This window comes from Lampris incognitus, chromosome 13 (genome assembly GCF_029633865.1).
Source record: "Lampris incognitus isolate fLamInc1 chromosome 13, fLamInc1.hap2, whole genome shotgun sequence".
Classification (NCBI taxonomy): domain Eukaryota; kingdom Metazoa; phylum Chordata; class Actinopteri; order Lampriformes; family Lampridae; genus Lampris; species Lampris incognitus.
In genome coordinates this window covers 27,141,571-27,159,598 of record NC_079223.1, presented here as the reverse complement: position 1 = coordinate 27,159,598, position 18,028 = coordinate 27,141,571, and the positions used below count along the sequence as shown (strand labels likewise).

At 42.0% G+C, this 18,028-nt stretch overlaps 1 protein-coding gene across 4 annotated transcripts in view; it reads right to left on the bottom strand.

Moving 5' to 3' along the window:
• The window catches only part of ppp2r5d (protein phosphatase 2, regulatory subunit B', delta), a 76,374-nt gene that overhangs the window by 35,631 nt on the left and 22,715 nt on the right, over nucleotides 1-18,028 (bottom strand). For 3 of the 4 annotated variants that reach the window (XM_056291370.1, XM_056291369.1, XM_056291371.1), the window contains exons 1-8: nucleotides 13,783-13,866; nucleotides 13,248-13,358; nucleotides 12,909-13,001; nucleotides 10,027-10,157; nucleotides 6,686-6,745; nucleotides 6,437-6,545; nucleotides 5,721-5,774; nucleotides 1,272-1,442 (exon numbers count right to left, since the gene is read on the bottom strand). In XM_056291370.1, the coding sequence (XP_056147345.1) occupies nucleotides 1,272-1,442; nucleotides 5,721-5,774; nucleotides 6,437-6,545; nucleotides 6,686-6,745; nucleotides 10,027-10,157; nucleotides 12,909-13,001; nucleotides 13,248-13,358; nucleotides 13,783-13,851 (798 nt within the window). In that variant the 5' untranslated portion in view covers nucleotides 13,852-13,866. Of the gene's footprint in view, nucleotides 1-1,271; nucleotides 1,443-5,720; nucleotides 5,775-6,436; nucleotides 6,546-6,685; nucleotides 6,746-10,026; nucleotides 10,158-12,908; nucleotides 13,002-13,247; nucleotides 13,359-13,782; nucleotides 13,983-18,028 lie in introns of those variants that run through there. The other variant, XM_056291368.1, reaches the window with a different exon arrangement.

The window sequence follows — 18,028 nt, the reverse complement described above, 5'->3', positions numbered from 1 at the left end:
TGAAACTCGACAGTCTATTCTTGTTCTTAGAAATGAAGGCTATTCCATGCGAGAAATTGCTAAGAAATTGAAGATTTCCTACACCGGTGTGTACTACTCCCTTCAGAGGACAGCACAAACAGGCTCTAACCAGAGTAGAAAAAGAAGTGGGAGGCCGCGTTGCACAACTGAGCAAGAAGATAAGTACATTAGAGTCTCTAGTTTGAGAAACAGACGCCTCACAGGTCCCCAACTGGCATCTTCATTAAATAGTACCTGTTAGAGCCTGTTTGTGCTGTCCTCTGAAGGGAGTAGTACACACCGGTGTAGGAAATCTTCAATTTCTTAGCAATTTCTCGCATGGAATAGCCTTCATTTCTAAGAACAAGAATAGACTGTCGAGTTTCAGATGAAAGTTCTCTTTTTCTGGCCATTTTGAGCGTTTAATTGACCCCACAAATGTGATGCTCCAGAAACTCAATCTGCTCAAAGAAGTGCCCATCCAACCAATCCAACTTGTGGGAGCTGCTTCTGGAAGCGTGGGGTGCAATTTCTCCAGATTACCTCAACAAATTAACAGCTAGAATGCCAAAGGTCTGCAATGCTGTAATTGCTGCAAATGGAGGATTCTTTGACGAAAGCAAAGTTTGATGTAAAAAAAATCTTATTTCAAATACAAATCATTATTTCTAACCTTGTCAATGTCTTGACTCTATTTTCTATTCATTTCACAACATATGGTGGTGAATAAGTGTGACTTTTCATGGAAAACACGAAATTGTTTGGGTGATCCCAAACTTTTGAACGGTAGTGTATGTCACACCTACATTCAGAAAAAAACAAAAAACAGATTCTATCATGTCTGTATGATTGTTCATTTAGAAAAAATAGTGAATTTTTATTCAGTTGTCTGCTTGCTTTTGTCATGGAAATGTCAATATTTTTTTCATAGTTTCTGTCAAGGAAAATAACACTACACATTAGCTTAGACTGGACTTAGACAATCAGTTTGCTATAAACTGGATTTAATGGTTTTTAGGTTGTGCCCAGATTAGTTCTGGTAATAAGAATGAAACTGACTTCTGGGGTCCACATTCAAATCACATCACAATCTGTCACTTGGTGTCTAAAAATATCCATCCTTTAAAAAGATTTTAAAGTCTAATCTTTATCTGGATCAAATTTGACTGCCCATAATGCCAAGGGAGAAAGCATCATGGCTGTTGACTCAATGTTTTCACTGCTTTGAGGATCCTTGAGATTTGTGATCCCTGTGGTTCTGGTTGTTTTACCTGGAAATGTGGGCTGGACACACACTTGGCCAGCTGTCTGAAAAGTGGCTCCTGGACCTTCACAAACTCTGAGGGCTCGATAACATCCAGGATCTCCTCAAGCTCATTAAGAAACATCACCTCCTTTGGGCTGTGGGTCTTTGGCCAGAACTTCAGGAGTCCCATGATCACCTGTGGGAAAATGAGGGGGGTGTTAAAGACCTCTTTCGGACAAAACGTCTACCCTTGTTGGCCTACACCAGTGGGATCATCTCAACACTGTAAATCTCAATATTCTGTTCTGAAAATGACACTGTTCATATTACTGCTCCAGCACTGATGTTTGGCAAGCAGGTGATAAGGTGTTTGGTTATAACCAGTCAACTGTGCATATATCAATCACTACTAACTGACAGCTTAAAGAGCTGGTGTAAATGTCCAAGACCTGTGATGTTCTACAACTGGTACCGTCTGACCTCAGGTCAGTTCCAGTCTCACAGCTAGAAAGGTTTTCAAACTGAGTCATTATTCAACATGATGGAGGAGCATTTGGAATGTAACAACCCCCTCTACTGGTGACAGGCACTAATACTGTTATTGTGTGTATTAAATGGTTCCATCATTTTGGGTCCAGATGAGCGCAAAGTCTGGACCATGAGTTTGTCCTCAGGTAGAGGACACAGATACTAGTTCCTACCAGAAGCAGAATGAGGTTGAGGAATATACATGTTAGTGTGGGTTTACAGATACATCAGCGTTCCTTTAACTGCCCAGAATGCAAATAAAGTTCTGAACTTTATGTGTACATCAGCATGTAGTCAGTATAAAGACACAAAGGGAGAAGTGACAAACACATCCAGGCAGGTTTAAAACCAAACACACAGCATCATTGTTGATTCTCTACTGTGGTTGGACTGGATGAACTGGGAGACCAGAGAAAAGCAATAGTCCAACTCAGAGATTATTGGAGTCTGGACCAGAAGCTGAGTTACATGTTCTGATAGGTAAGATCTGATTTTGCAGCTGTTACAGACAGCAAAGCACTGAGAACAGAGATGGTTGTAATATGGTCAGACAATGATAATCTGTTGTCAGTCATCATCCTGAGGTTTCTCATGGAACTGGAGAATGTGCTATCTATATACCAAGACTGATAGATCTGTCTCTGGGGATAGAGCAGTTGGAAAGAATGAGTAGTAATTTTGTTTTGGATAAAATGAGCTGGACTCATCCAGGCAGATTTGGCAGTAAGGCCAGGGACACACTACAGGATAATCAGACGATTCTGGGCCTGGTTTGTCCCTATTGTGTCACGGTCACAGCCGTGCCTCCAGTTTATATCTTGTGTTTCCCTATCCCATGTCTCGTGTGCTCCCCTGTCCGTCTGTGTGTGTGTGTGTGTGTGTGTGTGTGTGTGTGTTTGTGTTGTGGGTGTGGCACTCCTCTCACTCTTCCAGCTCCCCGGCTGCTGTTCAACCTGCATACCTGCAAACCATCTACTCATTAACTCAGCAGTATATCTACCCCCTGTGCCTCAGTCACTCATCGCCAGATCGTTGTTTCAGCCAGTGTGGATCATTGCATGCCTGCCTGGTTCCCTGTTCATCTCCCTGCCTGCCGATCAGTCATTCAGCCACGCTCTCAACTGTGCCTTCACTCCTGCTTTGCCTTGCTTCACCAGCCACCAGCTTCCCTCTGCCCTCTGCCTTCACCTGCCGTAATCCTCACATCCATCCATCTTTCCTCCCTGAGAACCCCCAATAAACCTTTTCTCATTCAATCTACTTCGAGACCGTGTTCTGTGTTTGGGTTCCCCCTGTTGATTATAACATCTTGAGAATGGGTGGTAAGAGTGGTTCTGATTTGAGGCTGCTCTGAAGCGATTATCCCCTCAGTTGATCCTGTAATGTGAGCTCTCCATAAATTCAATCTTTAGTATCCGGATCTACTTGCAAGCCAGTCAAGGCCACCCCAATAGTATCAACATGATACAAATGGAAACTCTGTAGTCTGAGGGGAACAGAAACCCATAAAAGACAACCACGGCGAAGCTAACAGGCTCAAGAAAACAAAACATTACCAGCTTTTTAATCAATACTTAAAATGTTTAAATTGTTTTGTCTCTGTAAAACAATGCACACACAACAAGCCTGGAAAGTTGTCTGACTGTCAACAACCATGTTCATTTTGTTCTTAACTTATGTTGGATCACAAGAGTTTCTGCAAGTCTTTTTCCAATAACTGGTTGTAAGTAAGATGGTTCTGAGTGATTCATTCATGTTTAGTATAATGAGCTTGTGTGTGTGTGTGTGTGTGTGTGTGTGTGTGTGTGTGTGTGTGTGTGTGTGTGTGTGTGTGTGTGTGTTCTGACAACTGAAAGGAAAAAAAATCTGTTAAATCTGTCCTTATGTATGCGCTCTTAATTTTCCGAATTGGCTGGGATCTGGAAAGTCCTCTAGCCTAGTGATTCTACACTGGTCTGGCCTTGGGACCCACTTTTTTCCATGGTCATTAAATCTTTGCCCACTTTTATAGAATTCAAATCAAGAAAAATTTGACTTCTAAATACACATACACAATGTCATCATGACCTTTTTTTTTAAAACATAAAATAAACAAATAGTTTCATCCCTGCATTCACAGCTTATTACTCTAGTAATAACAAACTGATCCTGATTAATAAACTGATGAGTATGAACATCACAACTGTGTGCTGTTGATCCTGGGAAATACAAATAAAATTAACATCATAACTGCCTAACTGTTTTTACAAACATAATAGATGATCTCTTCGAGCAGGCTTACTAAACAGGCCATTTTAAGTCAACAGGCATTTAGGGAAGCTAATGAGATAGTTGGGGATGTGCTTTACTTCTGGTAAGAGTTTCAAAGTCTGGGGTGATCATGCTCAGTGTCCAACCTGTTCCTCTGCTTGCACCAAAGCACACATTAATGTACGCAGGCCCTTAAAAAATATATATTTTTCTCCACACCTAAAAATGCAAAAGATTCGATCTTCTATGACTTTTCCAAAATATTTGTGATTTAAATGCATGTGTTCTTAAAATTAGGATAGATTGACTTTGACTATTGACGACCACTTCAGCCAGACAATACATGAATGTGCGCCGGTACCCAAGTGTGAATGCGTCTGCTCTCCTCCTTCAGTGTGCTACTGAAAAGCTGAATGGCCTCCTCATTCTAACTGTAAGTACCAACGGTCTAAATCGCCAGCCATCAAAACTAACTTCATACAAATTATAATTGGTGTGTCGTTAGAACAAGTGTGATGACAATGATAAAGATTGTTTTAGGAAAACTGCATAATTGTGGGTGGAATTATGAAGAGGTAAAGCTTTATGCACTCACCTAAGATGAGCAGGGGACACACTTGGGAGTAAACAATTTTGCTGACTAGCACTTCGCCATGGCTACAACAAAATGAATGCATCCATAAGAAATCTGCGCTCTGCTACTAGATTCTGATGAATTAGCAACACGAGATGAGAAATGAGATGGCATGATTTGGGCTGAACAGACAGTCAGTGCGAGACCAGGTAGGCTGTCTTCCCACACAAAGGGAGACAGCTCCAACTGATTATGCAAAAAAAAAAAAAAACTATCCTGTAAGCTCGACACCGTTCTTTGTTTATTTGACATGGACATGCTAACGCACGTCAGGGACTGTACTGTGACCGAGGTGCACAGCGTCTATAATTGTCTATGAATGAGCTAAAAACTTTTGTCAGATTTGTACATGCTTGTGGAACATATGGTGGCAGAAAAATGAATATTGAGAGCTTCTGGTTGGAGGTTTTTTCAGAGAAACAATGGCAAGGCACCGCTTCAACGACATCATGAGATTTCTCCATTTCGACTACAGAAAGGAAAGGTGAATCATATAAAGCCATTTTCTACGTGTTTAAATTAATTTGGAAGTGTTTTTTTGCGTTTGAAAAAAAACAAAGGGATTTATTGATTAAAGCTTAAAGGCATGGTGTATATTATTTTGGCATTAAAAGTAGGTAACAGATATTTTGACTGCAAACATTTACCGCAACAGCATCCCCCGCTGGTAGGTACATATTCATGTTTGCCTGGGTGTTGATGTAGAATTAAAGGGTTGACTTTTCTCAACTTCTAGTAAATAGAATGTTTTTTTTCTGACCACACAGTTGAGTGTGTGCCCAGCCTAATTTCTGTCTTCGAGCAGAAATTATGGAACAGACAGTGAAGTTAATATTTGAAGTCATTTTTGAGAGTTTACAGCTCTGATTTGCATTTCTGTTACAAAACACTTCCCTCCTTTAGACAGGCTCACAGACTCCAATATCTGCACGTGTGTAGTGTAGCTGCAGATATTGGCCTTCATACTTGTGCATATCACTAAGTCCTCTAGAGAGCAGTGTCATGCCCCCAAATCCACCAGCTGTTTACAACCTTGAACAGTTGTAGATATATCAGACTCACCGGCTCCGTCAGACTGCTATCCTTCTCCAAAAACTGGACTACACAGTACGCCAACTGTGGGGACCAAATCAGAGAAAGACAAACAGAGACAGCCAGGGGGAGTTAAAAGAAGAGACAAATTACCACCAAACACACGGATTCCCCCTGACCCAGTGTGTCAATGTGTAGTTACCCTTTGCACAGAGGAGCAGCTAACAGGGCCGGACGCTTGAGACATGTGTTAAGAATAAGCAGTCTAAGTCTTCCACTGAGGTTAATTACAAGTCCATTAATTTTCAGCTCACCAAGATACTCTATAGTCCATACGCAGAATCAAACAATACCAACAAACCACAATTATGTTGCATCTTCAGTCAAAGTGTGTTCATCGAAGCATGGTAAAAACTAGATGATTTCTCCATTAACACTATCTGTTCCTTTTCCTCTGAGCTCCCATTAAGTAAACTATGGCTAAGGCTATTGGCTGCACACACACAAGTGAAAAATAGCTCCCATACATTGTCTCTGTTGATTTATTGGCATGAAGAAACAATATGGCAACAGCATCAAAATTCAAGTGGAATTCATCAACAAAAACTTTTAAGATTCAAACCACCCAAGACAATTAAATAGAAAAAAAAAACAGATTACAGGAAACAACCCGAATAAAGTCTACTACAGGTGTATAATCTCTCTCTCTCTCTGATCTGTGATATAGATGTCATGTGGTCTCTGACCTGTGGGTGGTAGACACTGAGGGACTTGACCTTGTGGAGGGGGAGCAAGACACGGATGAGAAACATCTTGTGTTCTTCTTTAAGAGGCAGAGCAAAGCCATTTATAATACTAAGAGAGAGAAAGAGACAGACAGAGAGAATTAAGTTTCAAGAGTGACAACACCCCCCTGTATCAGTTTGCCTCTAATCTTTCAAATCAATCTGATCTCTGCGTATATGTGTCTATGTGTGTGTGCGTATGTATGTTACCTTCCTAGAATCTCCAGCAGCTCAGCGATGCCATTATGATGCTCTGTCTCATAGATAAACCTGCAGAGAGAGAGAGTGAGACAGAAAGAGAGACAGAGAGAGAGGCTGTGAGAGAACTAGCCCACCACCTGTAATCACAACCATTCATTCATTTGTTTTGATGCATGCTCAATAATACAGGTAAGGAAATCCCAAAAATTTGAATCCGTTCATCTTAACACAAGGTTTGGTGGGAAACTTTTCATCACTCATCTAAGTGACTTCATTAGTCTCAGCTGTCAGCAGGTATCCCCACCCTTAGAAAAAGCACAATTGCATAATGACCAAAACTGGCGATTTAACACTGGATTCATATGCAAATTGCCGTCATTAACTAGAGTTACAATGGCCACGTGTACTATTCAGAGGATTGGAGAATAACTGCAATCACAGCGCTGTAAAATGGTGACAGATGTACTCTTAGCCCCCCTGCTTGGTTCAGGGATGGTTGTTCCCTCTACACATAGATGGCCTCTTTGACCTGGTTTTGGTCGTTATGCAACTGTACCATTTGTAAGGTTGAGACTGATGAAGTCACTTAGATGAGTGATAAAACATTTCTACCACTAAACCTTGTGTCCAGATGAATTGATTCAACTTGTCTGGGCATTCATTCATTCGTTCATTTATTCAATCAGTTGCAAAGTTGTTTATTGCTGTAATTATACTGCATGCACACATGCATGCGGTATGATTACAGCAATCATCATCATCATCAGGTCGAATATCCTTGGATGGCTCTGACCCTCTCACGCCACCCATCTCTATCCTGTATAGCAGCTGGAAGATCCTCAGATGGACATCCTGTGTCGTCAACAATTTGATTGATGTAATTTCTTGCAGGCCTTCCCACACATGTCTTTCCACGTTTGGTTGACCAAAGCAGAGTGTCACTTGCGAGTTCTTCCTTGCTCCTCCAGCAATGACCAGCAAATCAAACTGTTTGTTCTCGGATAATGATTGAGATGGTGGGTGTATTGTCACAGAGACACTTCTTTGTAGCATGCTTCTTCCAGGATACGTTTAGTGCAGCACGCAGCATTCTGGTGAAAGCCCCATCAGGTTTGGATTCAAGCCGTTTAGTGAAGGTCCAAGAAGACGATCCATAAGTGAAAACGGACCCAACTGTTGCTCAAAAAAATTCCTGCTTCAGTTTGTCTGGTAACGGGGACTTCCAGGTGACGTTAAGTCCCTCAATGGCACCCCAAGCCTTTCCAATTCGAAGCTGCATATCTCTTTCAGTGGATTCGATGTTGCTTCCCAAGTAAATGAATTCTGAGACAGATTTGATATTATGACCATCTGATGAGGAATGATTCCTTCTTGATTGTAGCTGATGAATTCAGTTTTCCTACCATTGATGCGGAGGACTACTTGTTTCGCTGCATTTTCAAGACTGTGCAACAGCGAGGTAGCATGCTCAATGTTGTCAGCGAGAAGGGCAAGATCATCTGCGTAGTCGACATCAGTTAAGGTTTGAGCAGGCTGTCTACTGCTTCTCCTGGGCATCAGTGTAAGGCCAAGCTCCTTGATTGGAGGTTCTTAGTAAATAATCGAGACACAGAATAAAAAGAAATGGTGCTAGCGTGTCACCTTGTAACATGCCAGCAGCAATATCAAAAAAACTCTGTCTCCATCCAGAGAACGAACTTTTGAGCGCGTGTCTTTGCAAAACATCATGATGGCTGCAACAGTTTCTTGTGGAAGGCCATAAGCTCGCATGATTTTCTCCATTCTATCACGGTCGATCGAATCAAAGGCCTTTGAAAAATTGACAAACAAAATTACAGCTGGTAGAGTGTTTGCCTTTACACCCTCGATGATTCGCCTCACTGTCAGTATTTGACCAACTGTTGATTTGTTCTTGCGAAATCCATTTGGATTTTTATGAAGAATGTTGTTAATAGATGGCTGTACTCTGTTTAGCAGCATCTTGTTGTATATCTTTGCTGCTATTGCTGTAAGTGTGATGCCGCAGTAGTTTGCAGGTAGGCCGAGGTTGCCTTTTGGAAAAGGAAGAATGCATCCTCCATTGGTTGATTGTTTGCTGATTATAAACTGCATTACAGAGACTCAGGAGTATATCATTAAAATTGCCTGTTTTCCATAATTCTGGTGGGATGTTGTCAAGGCCGGCAGCTTTTCTGCTTGGTAATTTCTTGGTGATCTCTTCTAGTTCATCCATTGCAAAATCGCCTTTCTTAATATCAAGTTCATAATTTATGATTTTTTTGTATAGGTGCATCTGAGGTGTTGGGTAATTTACCAACTGGATCTTGAAAGTGTTTTCTCCACTTGTCAAGGCGATCTTGCTGACTTTTTGCCTTCAGTTTGGCCTTGTTCGTGGACTTTCTGCCACTAATTTCATTTACTGTTTGCCATGCAACGGACGATTGTTTGTTAGCTGCAGTCTGTACTATTTTGTTGATTTTCTCTTGCATGTACCTTTCTTGCTCTTGCTCATATGTTTTAACGGGGTCTTCTTGTGCTTTCTTAAATTTATTGATGTTCGATTTTGTTGGTTGTGCATTTCTTTGCTTAGCTGCTTTTGATAGATTTTCACATTTCATGTAGACTGATTCCGTCTCCCACAGAGCTCACCCTTTTACTCTGGGTTTTAGTGGTAGGCATTCAGATGCAGCAACTTCATTTGCGGTAACAAAGTTGTTGTATGTGATGTTGGTGTGATAGTCGTTGTTTCTGATTCTAAGGCACTGAATTTATTTCCTGGCGTGATGTTGAAGTTAAGACTTATGTCAGTGTTGTTTGTTAGAGCTGACCAGTCATATCTTGGGAAAGGTTGCTTGTTTTGGTTTGTTGGCATGTAGACTAAGGCGGATGTTAGTACTTACAATACGATGATCAGAGCTTACCCCAACAAATGAGTTAAATGCCTGGCAGTTAGTGATGCTATTTATCCATTTTCTATTAACCACGATGTAATCAAGCTGAGCTTTAATACCATTTGGGTAGGTGTAAGTCCAATTATTACATTACAGCAATAATGACATGATAATAAAAGTACATATGCATAAAATATATATTTCCACAACAGAATAAAAAATAATCTTCCAAATTTTCACTACATTGTCTGTTTTGTTTCTAATAACAAATTAACTTTTCAAAATATTCCCCTCCTTTGTAAATTATACATTTACACAGCATTTGTCATATTGATGTAATTTCTTTCTTTCAGAAACAGAGGGGCTCGTTCTGAGGGTGGTGGTTATCCTGAGTAGCATTTGTTCGCACATGTGTGTGTGTGTGTGTGTGTGAGTGTGTGAGAGAGAGAGAGAGATTACCTGTAGAAGATGTTGTTTATCTGACGTCGGATGTAGGCCCTCAGTCCCAGGAACTTGCCATAGATCCGGTGAAGGATGGTCTTCAGAAAGTCTCTCTCTCTGGGATCCTCGCTGTCAAACAGCTCCAGCAGCTGGACAATCCAAGAACATACGCACACACATACACACACGCGCACACAAAGATAAAGCGATTCATGTAAGGATGAATTGAATGGGCAGTGTGCTAGTTTAATGTTTATCAGAGTCAGAATCATGTGTATTGGCCCGTTTACACACACATGGAATTTGACTCCGGTTTCGTGGCTCTCTCAGTGTACTTAACATAGAATAACAACACTACAACACCACAATCTTCATATATATGTATACACAAGGATTGACTTATACAGGTGAAATAAAAGGCAATAAAGTGTAATAGTGCAGAGACTATATTAGATATGCTGAAATAAATGTTAGCAGGTTACTTATACACATGCCTGAGATAGATGGGCATGACAGAGCGTACCAGTATATGTACAATGTACAGTACAGAATATACAAAGTGGTTGGATTTATTTGACAATGTTCAGCGTTCATTTAAATGATAGCCCGTAGGTAAAAAACTGGTTTTATAGTATCTGGTTGTTTTGGTGCTCTGTAGCACCTACCAGAAGTGAGGAGTTGGAACAGGGTGTGATAGGTCTGCAGTGAGGTTGCCTGCCCGTTTCCCAACTCTGGAGATGGATAAGTCCTGAATGGAAGGCAGGTTGGCACCAGTGATTTTCTTTGCAGACTTAACTGCCCATTGTGGTCTGTCCCTGTCTTGTTTGGTGGCTGACCAGACCAGACAGTGATGGATGTGCAGAGGACAAACTGAACTATTGCAGTGTAGAACTGAATCAACAGTTCCTGAGACAGGCTGAACTTTCTGAGCTGGCAGAGAAAGTACATCCTCTGCTGGGCCTTTTTGATGATTGTGTCTATTTTAGACATCCACCTTAGGTCCTTGGAGACTGTGTAACACAGGTATCTGTAGGTTTTCACCGTGCTGTTGAATATGGTGGGGGGGGGGCAGTGTTGGGGGGGGGCTCCTCTCCTGAAGTCCACTGTCATCTCCACATTTTTGACCATATTCAGCTCCACGTTGTTATGGCCGCACCAGAGGGCCAGCTTTTCAACCTCCCGTCTATATTCAGACTCGTCAGCATCCTGGGTAAGGCCAATGACGGTTATGTGGTCCGTAAACTTCAGGAGTTTACCAGATGGACCTCCTGAGCTGCAGTCATTTGTGTTGAGGGAGAGAAGCAGAGGGGAGAGCACACATCCCTGGTGGGTGCCAGTGCAGACTGTCCAGGTGCTGGATATGATTTTCCTCAGCCTCACCTGCTGCCTCCTGTCTGTCATGAAATTTTTAATCCACTAGCAGATGGGGGCTGGTACAGTGAGCTGGGTGAGTTTGGAGTGAAGGATATCTGGGATGATGGTGTTGAACGCTCAGCTGAGCGACCCTTGTGTGTGTCCCTGGGGAGCTGAGGTGTTGGAAGATGTAGTGCAATCCCATGTTGACTGCATCCTCCACTGACCTGTTTATTCTGTAGGCAAACTGCAGGGGGTCAAGCAGGGGGCCTGTGTTTTCTTTCAGATGGGCCAACAACCAGTCTCTCAAAAGATTTCATGACCACAGATGTTAGGGCAAAAGGCCTGTCGTCATTTAATCCTGTGATACAGGGTTTCTTGGGGACCAGGATGATATTGGAGCTCTTGAAACAGTAGGGGACACAGCTCCAGTGATCTGTTGAAGATTAGTGTGAAAATGGGGGCCAGCTGGTCAGCACAGATTTCAAACAGGAGGGTGACACGCCATCCTGGCCCGGTGCCTTCCTGGTCTTCTGTCTCTGGATGAGCAGGCGCACATCCTTAACACAGATCCTGAGTGCAGTTGGGGGTTTGGTGGGGAGGGGAGCGGGGGTGCAGTTGGTTGTGTGTTGTGGCTGGAGAGGGTAAAGGGTGTAAAACGTTCGCTTATCAAACCTGCAATAAAACCCATTTAGATCATCAGCCAGTTGATGGCTCTCTGCAGTGTGGGGGAATGGTCTTCTGTAACCTCTCCAGACTGATGCTGGGAAGAAAACCTGTTTTTCAACTTTTCAGTGTAGCACCTTTTTTCCACTCTGATCTCTCTGTGAGTGTATTTCTGGCTTGACTGTGCTGGATCCTATCTCCACTCCTGTAAGCTTTGTCTTTGGCCTGACGAAGCTTCCTAAGTTTTGCTCTAAACAAGGGCTTATTGTTGAAGATACAGAACGTTTTGGTGGGCACACACGTCTTCACAAAAGCTGACATTGTTATTTTATTGTTATTGTTACTGCAGTGTTGAGGAGCCGAAACTCAGGAATTTTACTATCTTGTACTTTTATAACGAGACGTAACAAATTAAGAATCTTTAATCTTGATGTAAGATGTCACAGTGTTAGTAAGTTCTTCCAGGTCTGTAGATGTAGCCTCAAAAACACGCCAGTCAGTGCAGTCAATTCACATAGGTGTGAATGGTGTGTGTGTGTGTGTGTGTGTGTGTGTGTTATGATCATCATCATTCTATAGAGATGAAATGAAGACTAAGGATCCTGGGTCAATACACAGCTCTTATTGCTAAGAAATTCTAGCCATATTGTCACCTGACAGATGATCCTCCGGTGTGGACCGATCAATACAGAACGCTGAGGTATGTTTAAGATAAAGACCACCACAGCTTAAAAAGACCTTGATCTGGTAGACACGCACTTTAGTGTGAGAGCCATGCTTTTTCTCACACACACATACACATGCACGCAACCTGTTTCATGTTGCTCCATTGTACAACATTCACCCTTTCCCCTGCCAAGACATCAGAGCTCAGAGCTTACCGATAGTACAAACTTTTGGTCAATGTATTTTTTGGCAACGTTGGGTTGGAAGTCAGGAGACTCCAGGAAGCGAAGAAAGAACTCATATACCAACTGTAGGAAAGAGGTAGAGGTAGAGAGAGAGAGAGTGCAATAACATGTCAGGTGTTACAGTAGAGAAATATCAATTAGTATATTAATCCATTATTGCATAGTTAGCATAATAACAACACATTCGTAAAGTGTTAATAATGAGAACAACAGCTCAATAGACAACCACACAAACTTAGTACATGTTTCAAACATACCGGCACACACGCACGCACAAACACACACACACACACACACAAATCTGGTTACCTGCAGATGAGGCCAGGCTGCCTCCAGGGTGGGTTCATCCTCCTCAGGGTCAAACTCTGCGCCTGTAGGATTGGAGGATGGTGGAAGGGTCCGGAACAGATTGACTGAGAACTGGAACAGAACAAAGACAAAAGTCCCAACCAGCAACAGAATTATGACCATCGAGGAGGCGCTAAAACAAAGGCCCAGCTCAGCCCAAACAGTTCTATTAGAATCATTTAAAAGACAGTCTGAGGATCTGACATCATAACCCGCACAGACAGTAAAACAAAACTCAAAAGTGCATTATTTTCATATATAATTATTTAATTTTGTATATTTTCCATTCTTTTTCAACCATTCCATACTGCACATATTTCATATTGCACAGAGTACATCCCCGTAACCCTGAGAACAGGATAAGCGGTTTGGATAATGAATGGATGGATGGATGGACGTGGTACATTTGGTGTGTGTGTGTGTGTGTGTGTGTGTGTGTGTGTGTGTGGGTATGTATGTGTGTGTTTACATGTAGCACATAGTGTGTGCGCGTTACCATGGTGACAGCCTCAGGGTAGATGGACTCTGTAACCACATCGCTGTTGTGAGTGATGTATTCCACCATCTCGTTAAGCCCCGCCCTCTTCACCTCCTTGTACTTGAGGTCACTCAGAGGATCACTGACAAAGTCAAAAAGAACGCAGCACTGCCGCAACTTCTGCACGAATAACTCCTCTCGGTCGATGGAAGGCGCATCTGTAGTGGGGGGGGGGGGAGTGGGGGGTGAGGCAGGCAACATGGATGATAATATTATTTCATTTAACATTTTATCTCCAGGTATCCTGGAGGATCAACCATTTAAGCGTGTACCATATAAGATAAGGCCTGGGCGTTTCCAGGTTCGCATGTCTTCCGCTGCTCTCTTCACCGTTTCCCATCTCTAATGTGACTATCTGTACTACTCTATAGGGGCTAGATGTGAATTTTTCACCAGTATCAATCCCCCAGTTAACCCTTCATTCTTTGAGCACGACGTATCCTGAGACAAACATCAGGTCCCTCAGCTGTAAAAGTATACATCGTAGTCAGTCATCTGGCATGTATACACTTTCGTGTTGACACAGTTGTCTCCATTACCTTACATCTCGAAATCACAAGTAACTCCAGTGTGAACACAAGTGAATGAGCTGTGAAGGCCACAGAATTGGATTCATATCTGGTATTCTACACTGGAGCTATGGATCTGCCAACCAAAAGAACATATATTGACTTTCCTTTGAAGTCACAATAAAATTATATTAATATCCATTATCCATTATTTAATAAATGTTTATTACATTTCACATATGACCGTTATTTTCTGACTCAGTCCATATACATTTATTCCTTTCTAATCTGTCTTACCTCCAGGTAACATTGGGTGTTTACCTCACACTCTCCATTAATCTTTTCATCTCAGGCGCTGCATTAAGTCACATTTTATGAGTAACTTCTGGATATGATGAATTTTATTTTCTTTAAAAAGGAAAATGACTGCATTCTGTAAGTGAAACCTCAGTTCAGGTAGACAGATGACTGCACAGGTATAAGCTAAATATATCGGCAGTCTGAGGTTTGAAGACAGCCGTGTGTGTGTGTGTGTGTGTGTGTGTGTGTGTGTGTGTGTGTGTGTGTGTGTGTGTGTGTGTGTGTGTGTGTGTGTGTCTCTCTGTGTAAGAGGAGTGGATTGATCTCCCCATCTCTCTTTCCGTCTCCCTCACTCCCAGGCCTGGGTAGCTTAAACACATGGCTCAACCAAACAAGGGCAGAGAGACAGGCAGGACCCACCCGCTGGCAACACAAGACTGACATGAACCAGACCAGGACCATGAGCAGGAAGGTTCCTACTGACAGAACCAGCACCAGGCTAGAACCCAGATGTTTTGCTGAGTCATGCATATCTTCCCAGAATGCTGCATCATTCCAGAGCAGACTGGCCACAGGAACTAGACATCACCAAGGTAACCAACTCAACCTGCACAGGTGACATGACAGGATGTTGTTCCCATAGCGACCACTGCTTCCTCTCTGATGTACTGAGATAAAAAAGGAAGGCAGTGGATCTGAGAGGAAGCATCATTTAACAGCTCAGGGTGACTTCAGAAGGGAGGTCAGACAGGATCTGAGATGGTCGTACTGGAACACATTCAAAGGCCAAACACAAGAAGAAATAGACTCCTTTCACATCAAAATCAAATCCAGGTTTTTTTACCGTCTCCAAATGGACTGGTCCGGTGTTTTGGTCATACTCTGGTGTGGTCACTTGAGATCTTGGATTGTCCTTTGTCCTGCCAGTTTGCTGAAGTCTTGTCTAAAGTCTGGATTCAGTGCAGTGGATTAGTCCATCCTGTCTGGTAAAGCTGGTGTATGACATGCCTGGCTGCAGCATGCCAATGGCCCATGACATCCCAGGTTTTATTGAATGCACAGGAAACAGAGTAGGTTTAGTCTTTTTCTCTCAGTTACTTAAATTTTTAATGAAGGGCTTCTTTTTTGTTTAGCAATTTTCATTCATTTTCAATTTATACCCAACATACAATTGTTTGCTGCATATACTGGGAATGAAAGCATATACAAGCATAGCGCATCTGCATTATGTTATCATAATCTTATTCACCCTTTTACGTTCCCCTCTCTTCTTCACTATCTAGTTTTAAACTCCCAACTGCTGCTGGTCTTATTCGCACATCCAAATCATCTACCTGTCAGCTAGACCCCCTTCCTATTCATTTAGCAAAAGCCTGTCTACCTTCTCTATCCTCTTTAATAACTGATATCATACATTCCTCCCTTACCTCTGGTCTTGTTTCCTCATCGCTCAAAACAGCTGCAATAACTCCAGTACTCAAGAAACCTGGTGCAGACCCCAACAATTTTAATAATTTTCGCCCACTCTCAAATTTACCATTTCTTTCTAAAACATTTGAAAGAACAGTCGCATCTCAGGTACATGCTCACTTCATGCACAGCAATCCGTTTGAACAATTCCAGTCTGGTTTTCGCTCCATGCACAGTACGGAGAAAGCTTTGGTGAAAATCACTAATCTGTTGATGGCAGCTGACTCTGGGCTCTTAACCATACTTGTCCTTCTTGACCTGAGTGCAACCTTTGATACCATCTCACATAAAATCCTCCTAGAGAGATTAGCTTCCATTGGAATAACTGGCACCCCCTTGACTGGTTTAGATCATATCTCTCTGGCCGCACTCAGTTTGTCCAACTTAAAAATTTGAGATCACAGTCCTTTCCTGTTACCACCGGTGTTCCCCAGGGCTCTGTATTGGGACCCCTCCTAGTTATCATTTACCTATTACCTCTTGGCCACATTTCAGGAAATTTGGTATTCAAATTCACTACTACACGGATGACACCCAGCTTTATCTATCCATCAAGCCTACCTCCACTCTTCCATCCACTTCCCTTTCTGACTGCTTACTAGAAATTAAATCCTGGTTTTCATACCACTTCCACAACCTTAACAGTGATAAAACTGAGGTCCTCTTAGTAGGTACTAAATCTAATTTGGCTAAACCTGATAGTTTTCCCATAACTATTGACAATTCTATAGTGCTTCCATTGTTTCAGGTTAAGAGTCTGGGTGTCATCTTGGACAGCACATTATCTTTTGAAGCTCACATCAACAATGTTACACGGCCTGCATACTTCCACCTACACAATATTAATCGTCTTCGCCTATCACTTACACCTAACAGCACCGCCATACTCATTCACACCCTGGTTACATCCTGTATTGATTACTGCCATTCTATCCTCTTTGGTCTTCCCCTCAAGTTTCTTCATATACTTCAATTGGTCCAGAATTCAGCTGCCCGTATCATTACCAGAACTCCTTCCATAGCTCATATCACTCCTGTTCTTTGGCAACTCCATTGGCTCCCTGTTAAATACTGTATTGACTTCAAGATACTGATTCTCACCTTTAAGGCCCTTAATAACCTAGCTCCTTCATATCTTTCTGAACTCCTTCATATCCACACACCCCCCTGCACTCTCAGATTCTCTTCTGCTTTCCAACTCACTACACCATTGGCCCGCCTGACTACCATGGGGACTAGAGCTTTCAGTCATTCTGCCCCCCGCCTATGGAACTCTCTCCCACAAAACATTTGCAACACTGACTCTCTTTCAACCTTCAAATCCCATATCAAAACGTACCTTTTCAAACTGGCATATTCAGTCTGATCCACGTTTCACTGAGTTTTCTACAGATGATGATTTTATACTTATCTGTTGTATTAACTTTTTATTTTCTACCCTGCTTTGTTTTGATTTAATGCCATCTGATACAGTGCTGCTTGTTTTTTTGTTTTTTTTTTAACTGTAAGGTGTCCTTGAGTACTCTGAAAGGCGCCCACAAATAAAATTTATATTATTATTATTATTCAAATGATTACAATTTTGAGAAATAACCCACCAACCCCATCCTTGCCACCCCTCCCTCTCAACCACCCCTTGTTGACCCCTCAGGTCCAGATCTTCACAAGGATTGACTGTCCATTGAGTTGTATGTCCATCCAAGGTTTGCAGGAGTACATCTACTATAGAGCAATGGTTCAAGGATATTTGTAAAGGTATTGATTCAAAGAAAAAAGCAAGAAAGAAAGCAAATAGATAAATAAACAAACAAACAAACAAACAAACTGAAAAAATAGTTAAAATAAGTTAAATAAAATAAAATAACAATGATCTACATATAAAAAATACATTGCCGAGAGAGGAGGTGTACTATTGTAGGAGGAAG